The 17,117-nt window shown below is 37.1% G+C and overlaps 1 protein-coding gene across 1 annotated transcript; it reads left to right on the top strand.

The window, feature by feature from the left end:
* The first annotated feature begins 498 nt into the window (after positions 1-498).
* LOC114362777 (uncharacterized) lies at positions 499-17,117 on the top strand. Its single transcript, XM_028318310.1, has 4 exons — positions 499-606; positions 7,744-9,494; positions 14,513-14,546; positions 15,321-17,117. The coding sequence occupies exons 2-4, from the start codon at positions 7,744-7,746 to the stop codon at positions 17,052-17,054; spliced, it is 3,519 nt and encodes a 1,172-aa protein (XP_028174111.1). The 5' UTR covers positions 499-606; the 3' UTR covers positions 17,055-17,117.

The following is a 17,117-nucleotide window of genomic DNA, read 5'->3' as shown; positions in this document are numbered from 1 at the left end:
CATTTGATAATTAAATTTCCAAAAAAAACATAAAATACTAAATTTTATCACAAGCTATAGTAACTGAAATTTTGCCGAAATATTCTGTAACTTATCACTCTACCCAGTTGAAGTAAGAGAGCCTCGAACCTGAAAAGATGTAATCTTCGCTAGTTCACGTCGCTTTCAAAAATAGATTTATTGCCAACAATTGTAATAATGTAATGTTAGTCAGCCCTATAATTTACGTGATAGCCACTTTATATTCAATGCGGATTTTGCAATTAGGTAATAAACTTCTAAGGGTTTATTCTTCGTTGATTTCGTCAATAAGTGTATGCGAGTGCATTTTCACGTAGCCTTATTATTGTCACAAGTAGGTAACTTAGTAAACAATGTAGGTAAATTAAGTACCTATGTATTGTATATACGTAGCCAAAGATTTTCCCTGTTGAGTGGACTAACTACGTTACGTGGTGTTGACGCTTTCGCACTAGTGGTTAGTATAAATATGAACTTGTGTGGTAAAGTTGGACAGTCTTCCTACGGTGTACAATAAATAATTACTGAAATCAACTGAAAGTTTTTGTGAAATAATTTATTTGAAATTCATCGGCAGTTGTTAAGGTTAGTAGCTTTTTTAATTCTTTTTTTTCAGTTTGGGAAAACATTTTTAGGAGCTACTCAAATCAAACATTAATATTTGTGATCTGATTTTGATAAATTTTAACATCTTATTTAGTTTTGTTTTTCACATTATTTTATATTAAAATTACCGGTGAGCTAAATTAATCTGTGTGTGTGCGTGATTGTCTTGTTGGTTGTCCTAATAAATAAAATAAAATAATCTGCTTGTGACAAGAATCGAACTAATAGTCAGCCGAATTGAAATTAATAAATAGGATTAAGTAAGGATAAGTAGTATTCAGGATTATATTACCCGAGGGACAGAGGGTTTTGATTTTGTGTTCACGCATTTGAAGTCGGTTTTATTTTTTTTAAAAGTTAATTATTCTTGGGAATACTCACACTTTCCTGAATCAAAATAAATGTAAAGTTAACCGTCGTTTAAAAAATCTTTTACATACACAAAACAAGTAGGTTAGATGACTATTTTAAATGTAAACTATATAACATGAAACTAACTAATTAACAAGAGTATCCCTGAGTTTAATCACGTGCTGAAACTGTTTCAACAAGTTTACAAAAAACAACAAACATTATTTGGATTTGTCCCATTCATCGTCGGTAAATCTCGACACGCAAATCTTGTAGAAAAAGCGATTCGAGTTTTCCTTGTCGACTCGAACTCGAACTCGAACTCATCGAAGCCTGCCATCCGTGTTGAGGCCACACAGTGCGGACAATGTAGAACAGTTCCGTATGTTTCTATTTTTTTAGATGACAATTTAAAAATGTCGTCGCTTGCCTCTCTAACTGCCGTAACTGACATTTAGCAAAATTTTCAGGCAATTAGACAAATCGATTTGTCTTGCAAAATTGATTAAGATGGTGTAGAAACTCAGTTTCGAAAAAAATGTCAGATACGTCGGTTAGAGCGGCAAGCGGCGATGTTAGATGTAGAGTCTACATTGTTGAACCGTATCATGAAAAGACACTAAAGTAATAATAAATATATAGTATACTCGTAAGTCTTTTGGTCCCAAATTGAAAATCTACTAATCTTAGCGCTTGTGTGGATTCTTCATTTTCCAATTTTAATCTATCAACATCAGTAAGTACTATCGGCAACAGTGTTAACTACCCATTGTCGGTCATGTCGTCTCGTTCTACCGCAAAGAATCACCATTTGATGACAACGAGAGCAAAAACATAAATGGATAGTTTTTTAACACTGTGGCCGTGTGTACATAGGTTAAATCTGAATTACTAACATGATTGCGCAAACGTTTCTTCATTTGACCCTTTTGCATTGTGTGAGCAAAATAAGAACTGCCCTACCCAACCCTAAAACGTCGCGAGCCGTACGTGACGTCACGTGCGCGCGCGCGGAAAATGGCCCTATTTCCTATTTGACTCACTGGGCTTCTATTCGAGTAATCGCCTTGAAGATTTGCCTCACTGTCCTTGTTAGAAGACAATATGTGCCAGCAAACGGCCTTTGATGACTAGGTGCACATTGCATAATGCTAGGAGCATATTGAAAGAATGTCCCAGTTCGATTCCAGGCGGGGTCAATTCAGCTCGTAACATACATACATACATCCAATTTTATCATCTGTGTCTTTTTAACATATTAATTAATTATAATTAATTAGTGAATATCTAGAGACCTTTGCAGTTAGCTAGAGACCATTGGTTTAATTTTTATTATTGTGTTTAATACCGTATCTCATGTTAATAGCCCAATAATATATCCGTCCTGTTTAAGTAGAAGTTAAAATGAAAAAAGTAGGTATTATACACACACTCACGTGTTGATTAGAAAAATGAACGCTTTTGCATTTTAATTAACAGATTAATAATGTCGTTTTAATTAAATACTTACTCGATAACGTTGACGCATACTTAGCTCACTAATGCATATAATATATTTTTAATCTAGTTAATTAAGTCATGACTTTTCCTTAAACCTCTAAAAAAAATTAAATCTTAATTTCCTGTATAGATCGATTTATATTTTAGTTATTGATTGATTGATGTTCGTTCAACAACTTATTTTAATTTATTACTTCAATCCTCTTCCATCGCAAATAAAGATTATAAAAGTAAGGAAAAACATATTACCAAATAGGTATAATGTTTCGAATTATGACTCTACTAGGTACTTACTCTATTTGGAAAAACAAGTATTCTACGGTAATATGGTTTATCTATTTTATTTCTTGGAAAACCAATGTGTAAGGCAATGTGAACAGCCTCTGATAAGATATGGTATCAGCCACTGAAGGACACCTGTCTACTCGAAATTCTTTTGAAACACTTACTGTGACACTTATGCCAGTATTCACAAACGATGCTTGCTTAAATGAAACAGCAAATCGAACTCACAGCGTTGAATACAGTACCTCTAGTAGGAAAAACTTTCGAGTTCGTTTCGTTGCGTATTCAAAGTGTCATCGAAAAATTTTGTATGAAAAATTAAACAGCGCCCCCTATATTATAGCCGCCCTAGGGGGCGCTGTTTAATTTTTCATACAAAATTTTTCGATGACACTTTGAATACGCAAACGAAACGAACTCGAAAGTTTTTCGTACTAGAGGTCGAACTCGAAAGTTTTTCGTACTAGAGGTACAGCTCTGTGATTGGTTCGTGTGTCGCCCAGTGCGTTCACGCGCACTGTGAGACCTCATAGTAATGTTTGTGAATACGGGCGTTATGTACAAACGATGGCATGTCAAGCTTACACTATTATAAGCTTTAATGCAGTTGTAATATGAGTGATTATGCAAAAAAAATGTAGAGATTGGTGTGTGTGTTCAGAAATGTTCGCAAATGTTTTGCTACGTATTTCAGTCACGATTGCTTTTGAAATTAAATACCATACGTAGGTATAATTACAATGAATGTTAGGTACGCTATTTTAATTATTTTGATTAGTTCTTTTAAGACGTTGGCATTAATTGAGAAGCATGACATGCAAGTGGACTTCCAGAGGTCAGATTTGCCTGATTGTTTTGTTGTTAACAGTATTCATAAAAAGTTATAGTTGTTGCAATTCACGAAGGCGAGTGAGCTTTGTGTGGTGGCTCGCTACTGTTCGTTTTTAAAAGTTTTGGTAGACATTGCACTATCGTTATGTGCATGTACACGTACACACACAAGTAAAGCTCACTCGCCTTCGTGAGTTGCAAGAACTATGTCGTTTTAAAAGTTAACTTTGTTATCTATGTGAAATGAGTAATCGTATCTCAAATGAGTAAGGCCCAGACCACACGGTGAAACGTAACTGCAATGAAACTGCAACTTCTAGTTACTTTTGAGTTGCATCTAAGTTTCTGCCATAGATTCCGTTGAGAGACCACAAATGAACATGCTATGGCAGAAACTTAGATGCAACTCAAAAGTAACTAGAAGTTGCAGTTTCGTTGCAGGTGAAACGCAACACCGTGTGTTCTGGGCCTAAGTGTAAGAAACCAGTAAGGTTTCATTCATAGATCGTTATGAAAGCAATAAAATCATCAATCGGTGAAACAATGGATACTTATGATCATTGTGTTGCTTATAAGTCATCAGTGACGTTCGTTTCCACAACAAATTACTTTATGAAATTAATATAAATATAATAGGTACCTACCAATTTTCCTTCTGACGTATAATAATAAGTCACGTTTTGTTACGGTAGGATTAGCAAAAGGACTGTATTTTACATACTATTTCATTTAAAATAAGGCAAGCTCTCATTATTACCGCTTAAATGCTTTTCAGCGAGATAACACAATGGGTTTGTAGGTACTATTATTATGGAAATTATCAATTTTTCACGACCAATTTAATACCAATTTGCTGAATTGTCAGCTAGGTACTCTTTTTGCCTATTTCCTGAGCCTGTAATAATAAATTAAAATTCGTTATTATAGTAATTTATTTCGTTAGGTAAACGTTTATATCCTCGTTTATGAACCTATAACAAAATTGGTGATTCTAGCTCTTACATGCCCGACTTTTGCCCTTTTTACAATCGCTTCAGTAACATCTATTATTAATAATCAAAGCTGAAGTTTGTTTGTTAAACGAGCTCTCAGGAACTGCTGTTTCGAATCGCAAAAATATTTTTATTGGAGAGTCCATTTATCGAGAAAGCCCTAGGTATAACGTCAATGAATAATGTTGGAAAAACGGGAAAAATTATCGCACTATTTTCACGAGCACAAAGTGACGCTAAGCTCAAAGCTGTGCAGCTTTAAGTATAAAACAAATTGATAGGTTTAACCACATCTTAACTAATGTTTTTACAGGCACAGTGTTCATAATTCAAAGCCTACCTACGTACAGTTAAAATAATGTTAATGTCGAACACCAATCATTTCCGAGTATAAGAGTAGGAATGGCAATTTTATTAATCCGGCGAGACGGCGCCGGCGCTTAGCAATTCTTTCAATTATGTCACATGTTACGTACTTAATCAGCTTTGACTAAAGATTAACGCTTTCGTTCTTATTAATTTAATAGTAAACCAGGGCGATGTTTGACACCAACGGGCCCTGTTTTACCTGTTTCGTAGTCTATGATTAGATCGTTATGTAACATTTGAAGCATTTCCTCCGCATAAATTAGTAGGTATGTTTGATTGAAGACAAGTACCAGGTTTCAAACACATGTAAATGCCTAAATATTAGACATTTTATTGCCTTTTAATTGCACATTAATTTTATCTATTTTCAAGCATACATAGGTAGGTACACGCCATACTGTAAAAAGAAAAATGAGCCACGAATATCACTGTTTCAGAATGTTATTGGTTCTTCAATTTAACTGTACTTGTAAAATAATTATTATTTTCTTTTTCTCTGTTTTATTGATCAAACATGATATTAAATTTAATCTAAAGGCCGAATCAGATACAATACCTACCTATTTGTTAGGTACTTTTTCCTTACAAGCTTCTTCAATATTGACAACTTGTTCACTGATTAAAAACTGTTCCAGCAATCACATTAATGTAAATTGTAAATTGCCCAGCCTCAAACTCTACGTTTTTAAAGGAAAACTTAAATATAAAAGGTACAACAATGTCTGGCCCAAGGCTTTAATGCTTATGAAAAACTCACAAAGTTTTGCCTAAAGTTGGATCCCATCAAAAACAATACTTGTCAAAAAAACCAAGTCTCGCAACTCAGTTGTTCTACGGTAAAAAGTTGTGAGATCCATGTAATACCAAGTCCAGGCCAGGAAATCTTTAACGTTTTACATAAATTATTGACTTGGCCATCGCACTAAATAATTTAATTTACACGTGTTTTCATGCGATGGCCAAGTCAATATATTTATGTAAAACGTTAAAGATTTCCTGGCCTGGACTTGGTATTACATGGATCTCACAACTTTTTACCGTAGAACAACTGAGTTGCGAGACTTGGTTTTTTTGACAAGTATTGTTTTTGATGGGATCTCATTTCTTTTTGTATTTTGTAGACAGCAGTTATGTATTTAGAAAACTGGACCGAAATTGAAAAAAAATATTCGACTTGGCGGTTGCACTACCGTGCCCCCAAATATTTTAGTTTTTCCTTGATTCATACACCAAACACTACTTATATTCCAAATTTGAAGCTTCTAGGTCTGCTAGAAGTGCCTTAGAGTTTTGATGATCGGTGAGTCAGTGAGTCAGTGAGTGACAAAATTAAGTAAATTTGACCCGTTATAATTCTTAAACTACTGGTTCAAATTGAATGAAATTTTAAATATACCGTGTCTTTACAATGCCTGCATAGCTAATGAAAATTCAGCCTGCTAGTTTTATCCACAACGAAGTTACAGGCGGTCGAAAATGGCCTGAATTGCTTCGAGAAAAGGATGGTACGGTCGTGCCGCTTTTTTGCTCGACTTGGTGGGGGCACTGCCGTGCCCCCAGATTCAAACCCGCAACCGCAACTGATCACTGTCACTAAAACCCACAAAGACCGCCACATGCGGAAAAAGAGTTTTATATGCGTAATGCTCTACATTTTATATGTAAGGATTTAGGATTTTGAAACTACCTAAGTACTTAGGATTTCGAAAAGTAGGCTTCGCTTGTAATCCACATCTAACTTACTTGGGTTTTGGGGAAGATCAAGAAAAACTTACTCTATTGCCAATATTTTTGCACATTATAGAGTAGGTAGGTAGGTACTCTATGACTTATGGTGCAAAAAGTTTGAAAATCCAGCAATTTATTAAGGCAATAACGAAAATTACAATTTAAAATCCTGGTAATTGATTAAGCTAAAGAAACATCTATCACTTTTTGTGCGAATCGACCGTTGGCGATAAAAAATTAAACGCTCTATCATTGTAACATTTGGACGTAAAAACGTACCGAGGTCAACCGAGTGACTAGACCACGGTACAAGTTTGAGAAATGGTATAAATGTGCAAAAACTAAATTATTTAAGGATCTAATAAATAAATAAATAAGTTTACCAACAAGTTCGTTCCTTAAATTCTATTAATACTGGAAGTTGTTTCAATATATCATACGTGTAAAAAGAAGTAAACAACAAAAAATAATTTATGTATTAGCATTAGTATGTATTTGCACAACACAGCCAAACTGGCCAAACTGACTAGTTTGCAAAAATACTGGACAATAGGTCAAGGCGCCGAAAAGCAAATAAAATTGGCTATTCGAGCAGCGCTAATGATTGTACTATTAAAATGCCATCTCTAGCGACATGCCAGGGTCAATTAATTTTATATTGATTTCGTGACATTGAATAACGATTTTTGAAAATTTTAAAAGCCTTCCTTTTTTACAATAGTTCGCCATATCAGAATGATATGAATACAGCCAATTTATTTGCCTTGTCAGTTAAAAAAATATGCCTACATCTAGCTGCTTGAACAGTAATACCAGGTGGCCTTTATTGGGAAACGAGATTTGGAGACTTTATTTATACATAGTAATTACATTATATTGTTAGCTCTTTTACCAACTAAGGCTGAATGAATATCGTCTAGATTTCTGATGAAAAGTGTGCATAATATTTATACGTGCCCATGGAATTTTGATCCTTTGCGAATCGAAACACCACCCATATTGGTCTGAAAAACTCTGAACTGGAGATAAGGAATTAAGAAAGGTACTTTTACATTTCCAGATGATACAACTGCTGCTGCTAGCGGCAGTCGCCGCGAGCTGCCTCGCTGAAGACCTCCCCCCATCATGCGAGAAGCCGGTCTACTGCGACAGCGAACTTCTCCATCATGTCCAGACCTCCAGCGTCTTCCCGGACTCCAAGACCTTCGTCGACCTCCACATGCTTGCAGACCCTGAAACAATATTAGAAGAATTCGACCAACTCCTAAACGAAACCAACAATAATCCTACTAAAGAACAGCTCCAAAGATTCGTCGAATCAAACTTCGATTCCGAGGGAGAACTCGAAGACTGGACTCCTCATGACTTCTCAGATAATCCCAAATTCCTTCTGGGCATTCGAGATGAAGAACTAAGACAATATGCAAAGGATATTCACAATATATGGCCCACTCTCGGTCGGAGAATCAAGTCAGCAGTGTTTGAAAAGCCCGAGAGGTTCAGTCTTATACCAGTGCCAAACGGCTTCATCATACCAGGAGGTAGATTCAAGGAAATTTACTACTGGGACACGTACTGGATTATCGAGGGTCTACTTATCGGTGGAATGAATGAGACAGCAAGGGGAATGATCGAAAATCTAATTGAATTGTTGAGGAAAGTAGGTCACATACCTAATGGCAGTAGATGGTATTACCAGGAGAGGAGTCAACCTCCACTGTTGTCGGCTATGATGTCGCTATACATCCGCGAAACCAAGGATATCAAATTTTTGAAGGATAACATCGACGCCTTACAAGAAGAGCTTAACTATTGGCTTGACAGTCAGATTATTACATTTGACAAAGGAAACTCAACGCACACTCTGCTCAGGTACTACGCCCCAAGCAAAGGGCCTCGCCCGGAGTCGTACCGTGAGGATTACAACGGAGCTCTCAGGTACACTGCAGATGAACGCAAACAAGAGTTCTATATTGATCTAAAGAGTGCTGCGGAAAGTGGATGGGATTTCTCGTCACGGTGGTTCATCGGAGACGATGGGAAAAATGGTGGCAACCTTACTAATATTCACACACAAGATATAATTCCGGTTGATTTGAATGCCATATTCGCTAATGCTCTACAAAATATGGCTTACTTCGAAGGTATCCTGAAGAGGCCGCGAAGAGGCTCGCACTGGGCTTACCTTGCGCAGCAGTGGCGCAGTAACATTGAAGCTGTGTTTTGGAATGAACAGGATGGAGTATGGTACGACTACGACATGGTACACGGCACGCACCGAAAATACTTTTATCCAAGCAACGTAGCGCCTCTGTGGATGGGGGCAGTCGATAAAAAACTGGTTGTGAAGCATTCTGCTCGAGTGCTTGAATATCTGGAAAAATCTCACGGTCTGGATTTCCCGGGAGGAGTTCCATCGTCGCTGATTAGGAGCGGGGAGCAGTGGGACTTCCCTAACGCCTGGCCGCCTCTAGTGAGCATTGTTGTGAATGCGTTGGAGGCTTTGGGGTCAGAAGAAGGGAAGAAGGTGGCTTTTGATGTCGCTCAAACGTGGGTGAGGGCGTGCCGTAAAGGTTTCGTTGAAAACAAGCAAATGTTTGAGAAGTATGATGCTGAACAGCCTGGCAAAGTTGGCGGTGGTGGTGAGTACGTCGTGCAGTTTGGTTTCGGCTGGTCGAACGGAGTTGTCCTAGAGTTCCTCACCAAATATGGCAGACAAATGACTGCTACTGATGCAACCTCTTACTCCACACCTCATGAAATCGAATCCAAGGAAAACGTGTACACAATAGACACAAAAGAAAGTAGGAGATAGGTAATTCACGGAAATGTAGAGTCGTCAGATGAATATAATAAGCAATCGATAAAACGTTTAGATATAGCTATTTACTTTACCTCTCAGTTGGTTGTGAATCACGAATAATAGGTTAAGAAGTGCCATAACAAGAAACCTTTGAAGTACATAATGAACAAACTTAGAAGAAACTTAAATAACAAATAATGTTACTCCCGATTTGGAGTGCTTTTCATGAAGGTTGAAAGTCGTGTTTTTACATGTAATACAAACTTATTTATCCAGCAATAAATGCTCATGGCAAGATTAGATCACAACTCATTATGTTTTACAAACAAGTCATCTAGAACATAGTAAACGAGAGCTTGGCATAAAATAACATTAACTTATAAAATTGGTTTGATAACCAATGAATCATTGGCAATGATACCTACTACTTCAATATTTATTTTTATGAAATAAGTAGAGTTAAAGTTACTACTTTTGTAATTTAAAATGCAGGAAAACAATAGGGTATTATTTTATTTACTTTTAATATTCACAAGTTTATTTTTTTCTTTAATGGCAAGCTAAGTATTACGTTTTATTTTATGTAATAACCGTGTTGGTACGTAAGTAACTACGAGTAAGAGTAGGTACTAAAGAAGTTACTAAAAGAACAGAAATGTTTTTTTCTGAAAATTCAACTTCCAGACACTCTATACGAAATGGAATTTCATTATTAAATAGTTTTATAAGTACAAATAATTTCACAATTTTACGATTTTCTCTATTTTAATTGTAGAATTAAAGTAAATCACGTCAAGCTACCACAAAATTGCACATTAATCTCCAATGGATTTCGCACTTTATTATTGTAACATAGGATCAAAATGTGATTATGGAAATCAGTACTTTTGTGGTTAGGTTGATAGCAGAAATTACCATGCATTTTTATAAATAAGGATTATCGTTCCTATGGCACATCTTCTAATGTGATTTTTAAATTTAATCATGATATAAGATAATGCATAACGATTTTATGATACTTGATATTTATTTGATTTATATTTATGAATTCTACAATAGGTATATTTAAAGTGAAGACAAATAATGTTGTATTACCATCTGTGCCAGCTACAAAGAATTTGTTATACTAGATAACAAGGACTATTATATTAAATAGCTTTTGCTGTAATTAACACATTGTTGGACCCTAGACATCATAATTATTTAAGTGTACTTAATTACAATTATCAATTATAGACAAATATGGTATTAGAATACTAAGCACCACGTTTAGAATATAAACAAATGTTACCACATCCCTCCTAAGTGTGATTTTTAATGTATTTTAATTATAATATAAATACATAGTATTATTTTTATGTATTATATAGATAGATAGACAGCTATACATAATAAAAGTTTACGTACTTATTAGATGTAAATAAAAGGCTGTGTGTTAATTTCAAGCGGTTTTATTTTCCCAAAATGAACTCGTAATAGTTAATACCTATCTGAATAACTTTAATTACTTACCTACTCAGGCACTATTAACATCATTCAGTTATCTTCTACTAAATGATGAACTCAGGTAATGTAAAGTTTATTCGCGTAAAACAGTATTGTTTCTATTAACGTACAGTTTCATGACACCTAATAGCTGTACATTATGCAGGCCGCCCCACCAACCGGCCATTGTGGAAATCATTGTTAGCAGTGAACGACCTATGGCTGAAATGATGATGATGATGATGATTATCCTAGTGGAGTACGGACGACTATGGTCCAGTGCTAAGAAAATGAGACAGATTACCTAATAGTGATGAGTAACCAATGAATTTTACTACATATGGTTAGCACATTGCAGGCTTGCATTAACCCTTAACCACTAACGTACGTACGTGGTACGTCGGTCAAACGGTTTTTCGTTCAAAACTTCATTTTGTGCGGGAATTTTTGACTGTCCTTTTTGGTAGATTCCTAGTGGCCAGAGACGCGTGTGCGACGGGAGAAAATTGATGGGTAGCGCGTCCCTAAGTATGAGAGCTAGACCACCCGACGTATGTGGTACGTAACGTCAGTGTTAGTGTAACTTTTTCAACATCGGTTTTGTATGTTGGTCCATAGATAAAATGATTCGTTAGCAGTCTAAAATATTACAAATGATGAAGAAATTAGCAAAAAATCCAGTAGATGAAAATTTTTATATCTTTGCGGTTTTCGAGGACAATCATCATGATGGTGAAGGAGCTTTAGTTCGTGGCTTTGGATTTGACTTCTTCTGGAGATTGTATACCATATTTTCATATTTCCTAGCTAGTTTGAAGCACGGTAAATTGGTGACCAGGTCATCAAACAAAGAAAGACTATAGAAAATATCCTTCCTAAATGAACTGTATTAAAAAGTGACATAATTTGTGAATTATTGCTATTGCGATTTTTTCCTGATTAAAACTGTTATTGATCTTTAATATGGCCAAAATAGACGTTTCTAGTTTTATCGAATATTTTTGTGTTGATTTTTAAAAAATGCCTGTGTAACTTTTATTACGTCTGGAGGATTTCACCAATATCATACTATTCTATTAATGTTACTATGTTTTTTTACTATAAACATGTGTAAATATTTTAAATTTAACGGCCATTCTCACGATTAGGCGTTCTCAGCCTAATTACCATATTATTTTTGAAATTTGGCTTAATTGACTTAAATGCATTTAAATATAAAACACATGAAAAGTACGAATCTAACAATCGTAAAGGCGTCAAATTATTCAAAGCGGTTTTCGCGTAAATGAGATCCAAAAATTTTATGGTCATGGTAATTAGATAAGGCTAATACTTAATCTAACGGTAATTAGAAAATATATGTAAAATAGCAAAAAAAACAACATCATGCATTGATAAATTTGTACACAAATAATAGCGTCATATAAAAAGCTGTAGGTACTCTTAATAGCCCTTTGCAAAAAGAAGAACACTAATTTCTATTATTTATTGTATCATTATATTTTCAGTATACTGCAAGAATCGAGGCTATAACAGGAACACTTAGTTTCAGCAAGAAGGGGCTATGTGTCACATTTAAAATGAGAGCATTTAGCTGAATCAGAATCTGAATTTTGCAATTTGCTTTAAATGTGGTATAAACGATGGATACAGATAATGGATCAGGAAGTATGCAAATACTGTCTTACTATAACGTATGGAGGCCAACATACTGATTCTATTTAAATCAACAACGTGGATCTACCTTCAAAAATCTAGTTTAAAAATAAGGACATGGTAAATAGAAAAATTGAAAACCAAAGATATGGTAATTATACTCTTACGCGATTCATCGACGGTACGCCAACGCAATAGACGTCTACTTGCTTACAGGTCATAGAACTAACTAAGGGCTCGCGCCACGCGCGTAAATGATGTGTCAAATATTATTATTTAGGCTTGTGTGCCCAAAAACAAAAAACGTCACGGGAATTAGGATTTTCGCTCGGACAAGCAGTTTTTTAATTCTAATTATTTACAGAATGGTTCTATTGAATAGATATTTTGCCATGCATAAGACAATCTTTTATACTCTTTAAAATGTTGAATGGAGTAAACCAAATCTTTACGACATAAAAATTACAGCCAACTTTTAACATTAAGTCGGTGTGCGGACGCGTAACGGTAATTAGAGAACAGGGTTTCATGAAATTAATTTAGACACAAATACTTAAAATAGAGGCCTATGATTTAATGCACAACTGGATAGGGTTGTTAAGTAACATATAAAAATACTTGCATGTCTCTAATTTGTCATTTTTAACGATTTAACAGCCCGGACACGCAAAAACTAGCTCATCTGAGAATGGCCGTTAAATATCACCAAAGTTACACTCTATTGATACATCAGGAGGTCTTCAAAGTTACGTACGTCAGTGTTAGTGTAACAAAATGACACGTCAGTGGTTAAGGGTTAATATGATTTTCCATGAAAAAGGAATAAGTACTTGCTACGTGCTGAAAAAAGCCATTTTTCAACGAATAACGTATACTTACCTACTATGTCATGGGAATCACTACAGAATAGCGCACATGATTAGGTCATTGACACAACATGCTACATGAAATAAAAATAATTAATAATTCACTCAAGCGATTTGAATAAAAAATATTAAATTGCAAACGCGAATTCGATAACACCTTTTTACGATCATCAAAAAAACTAACTAAAAGTTGTTTTATTGGCGGACCATTAAAAACTTGAAATGGACTGGTTTGAGAGAACTTGATCTTGGTTTGTTGTCTAGATTATTTAAATTAGATTTTTTAGTAGTAATACTATACGAATTGATATATTTATTCATGATGTTTATTAAATTACTATGGCAAATCATTAAACTCCTGATAATATTCAGTTTGCAATATTAACTCGGTGAGTTAATGCTATAATATTTAGTTTAGTAGAATAGGTAGAGTTTTTCGCGGGAAGCGAAAAGATGACGAACAAACTTTTTTGGACTTTTGAGTGGTAAAATAGCAAATTGTCTTTGGTAGCAATAACAATGCGTATCTACTGCATATTATTTGTGTCATACTTATTATTATTCTGTGGTCATAGTACAATATTTGTCTTTTTGAGCTAGCATATAGATGACCCACGCTGAACTGTCCCACCAAACTCAATGACAGGGGGGCGCTACCATCGTTCAACTATATGGTTTCTGACATGGCAAAAATCTGAACAAGCGATCCGGTATTGACGGTGGCGCCCCACTGTCAATGTCATCGACAGGACAGTCCAGTATTTTGGAACTATAAAACCAAAAATGTCACAATCACTGTCAATTACATAAACCGGTTTAATACCTCCTAGCTCAGTCTACACTTGCAACAATGTATGGTGCATCTAATTTCTTGCCCAGTTTGGTCTCAAAGAAAATTGCGAAAAGTTAGTAAAAGTGTGTCACATTGATAACTTTCATAAATCACCTGTAAAAGGTAGCCATCAAGAAAAACTGGTCAACTTCGTTAAAAGGAAAACTTAAGTGGATAGGTAATTGACTGATGGTGTAAAATATCTAAGGATATTTATACGAGTACGCTGAAAGGTGAACCTAGAGCACTATGGACTCTCCTCAACAATGTAGTGTGGAGTTTAAAAGTTGAAAGATAGAGATTTTTTCATAAAGGCAGCAATAGCACGCAATAGTGTTCCAATAGCTCTTTTCAAAATCAGTCTGATATATCAAGGATTTTGTTAACACTGGAATAAAATCTCATTCCGTGGTTTGTAAGTTTTCTAGCAGTATTGAATAGGATTGCGTTATCTAATTCAATGATCATGGCATTGGACTCTATCAGCTGATGCCTAGCGTGCGTGACGCAGTGATAACGTTACGCTACGAGCTAGCTCGTGCGCATATTAGAATAACATTTGCTCTGATTGGTCGCGGGTATCCAGGAAATAATATTTATTGGCTGCCGAGAAGCGGAATTCCTCACATTAGATTGTCAGTAGAGCTCATGTCGCCAAAGAAATGCCACGTGTTTTGTCTCAGACCGACCTAGTTAGCGAGTTGTAGGCCAAGGCCTTGAGCGTCTCGTACCGTAAGCGCGCGCCGCAGTCTCGCGCGCCTAATGACTGCAAGCCGGGAGTGAAAGCGGGGGCTCGTCGTCATCTAGTCGCGTTGCATCAGCGATGGGAAAAGGGCGGAGCACGGAGCTAGCTCGCTGACACACTGAGGGCGCACAATGTGTGCTGTGTGTGCGGCCACTCGTCCCGCGACATCGGAGCCCGCGCCACGCCGCTCGCGCGCGAATGTTATGTTTACTCCACGCGTCGGAAATCTCGATAAACAAACATGCTGAAGTTAAGGCGACTCCGCAGCGTGCCTCTATATCCAGTGCTGGGACTGTTGGGCGCTTATGCTCATGCGTTCTCGACAGCACCTGCCTGCAACTCCTCGATATTCTGCACCGGTGAACTTCTGCACACAGTTCAGCTCGCGCGTGTATTTCCTGACTCGAAAACCTTCGTTGACTTAAAACTTATTCAAGACGAAAATGTAACGTTGGCAGATTTTACAAGATTGATGCAAGAGACCCAAAGAAACCCGACACGAGAGCAACTTACGGACTTCGTAAACAATCATTTTTCGGAGGGAGATGAACTCATGCCTTGGATGCCGCCTGACTTCGACCCCGACCCCCCCTTCCTCAAGCAAATCATTGATCCGAAGCTGAAACAATTCGCTAAAAGTGTCATCGGTATATGGGCAAAATTGGGTCGTAAAGTTGACCCTGCAGTTGCAAAAAGTCCTGACAAATACAGCTTTTTATATGTACCCAATGGTTTCATAGTTCCTGGTGGAAGATTCAAGGAACTTTACTACTGGGATTCATTTTGGGTGGTGCGAGGACTTCTCATCAGCAATATGACGCAGACCGCTAAAGGCATGATAGAAAATCTTTTGTATCTGGTGGAGAAACTGGGATACATTCCAAACGGAAGTCGGATCTACTATCTGGGCAGGAGCCAGCCACCGCTTCTCGCTGCAATGGTGGCCAGCTACTTTACCGCAACTGGAGATCTAGCTTGGTTAGAGCAGCATTTGCCCACTGTGGAGAAAGAATTGCAGTACTGGTTGGACAAGAAGAAAGTGACAGTTGAAGTGAACGGTAAAAAGTACGTACTACTTAGATATTTTGCGGATCCAACGGGTACAGGTCCTCGCCCTGAATCATATTACGAAGATTACAGAAGTGGTTTAGAATTGCCTAAAGATGAACGCGAGGATTTTTACAACGAAATGAAAAGCGCTGCTGAAAGTGGATGGGACTTTTCCTCCCGATGGTTCGTGACTGCCGGCGACATAATCGGGAACCTGACAGACGTGCATGCCACTCGTATATTGCCAGTCGATTTGAACGCTATTTTCGCCAACGCACTTGAACTTGCCGGTGACTTTCGAAACCGACTGAAGGACAGACGCGAAGCACAGAAATGGTGGAGTCTTGCCAAGTACTGGCGAAGTGCCATTGAGAACGTCATGTGGGACCCGGTAGATGGCGTCTGGTACGACTATGACGCCCAAGCAAGAGCGCCGAGAAAGCATTTCTACCCGAGCTGTGCAACTCCTCTTTGGGCTGGTACAATTGAAAAAGCCGATGGTGCCTTCTACGGCGCGAAGTTAGTCAAATATCTTTTAGGATCTGGTGGCATGAACTTCCCGGGGGGCATACCTGCATCAGTATTATACTCTGGTGAGCAGTGGGACTACCCTAACGCATGGCCTCCGCTGCAGAGCATCTTGATAGGAGGTTTGGATGCGAGTGGAAATTTAGAGGCTGAGGAACTGGCTAAAAAGCAGGCGAAGTTGTGGATAAGAGCCAATTATATTGGTTACTCTACATGGCAGAAGATGTTTGAGAAGTACAGCGCGGAAAACCCTGGGCATGAAGGTAGTGGCGGGGAGTACGTGGTGCAGGATGGCTTTGGATGGACCAACGGGGTGGCGCTGGAACTTCTACAGAGGTATAGCAAAGATCTGGTTTTGGACGAACAAGCGCAATCTACTGAGCCCTACGTTAGTCAAATTCGTTAAGTTTTAACTCTGGATTTAACTATTGATTAGTAAGATTGTATTGTATTTTTAAGAAAAATGTTC

Source organism: Ostrinia furnacalis, unplaced genomic scaffold (assembly GCF_004193835.3).
Source record: "Ostrinia furnacalis isolate ACB-3 unplaced genomic scaffold, ASM419383v2 OfSCF0396, whole genome shotgun sequence".
Taxonomy (NCBI): domain Eukaryota; kingdom Metazoa; phylum Arthropoda; class Insecta; order Lepidoptera; family Crambidae; genus Ostrinia; species Ostrinia furnacalis.
Note: the sequence above shows the minus strand (reverse complement) of the source record. Positions and strands in the feature narration are given on the sequence as shown.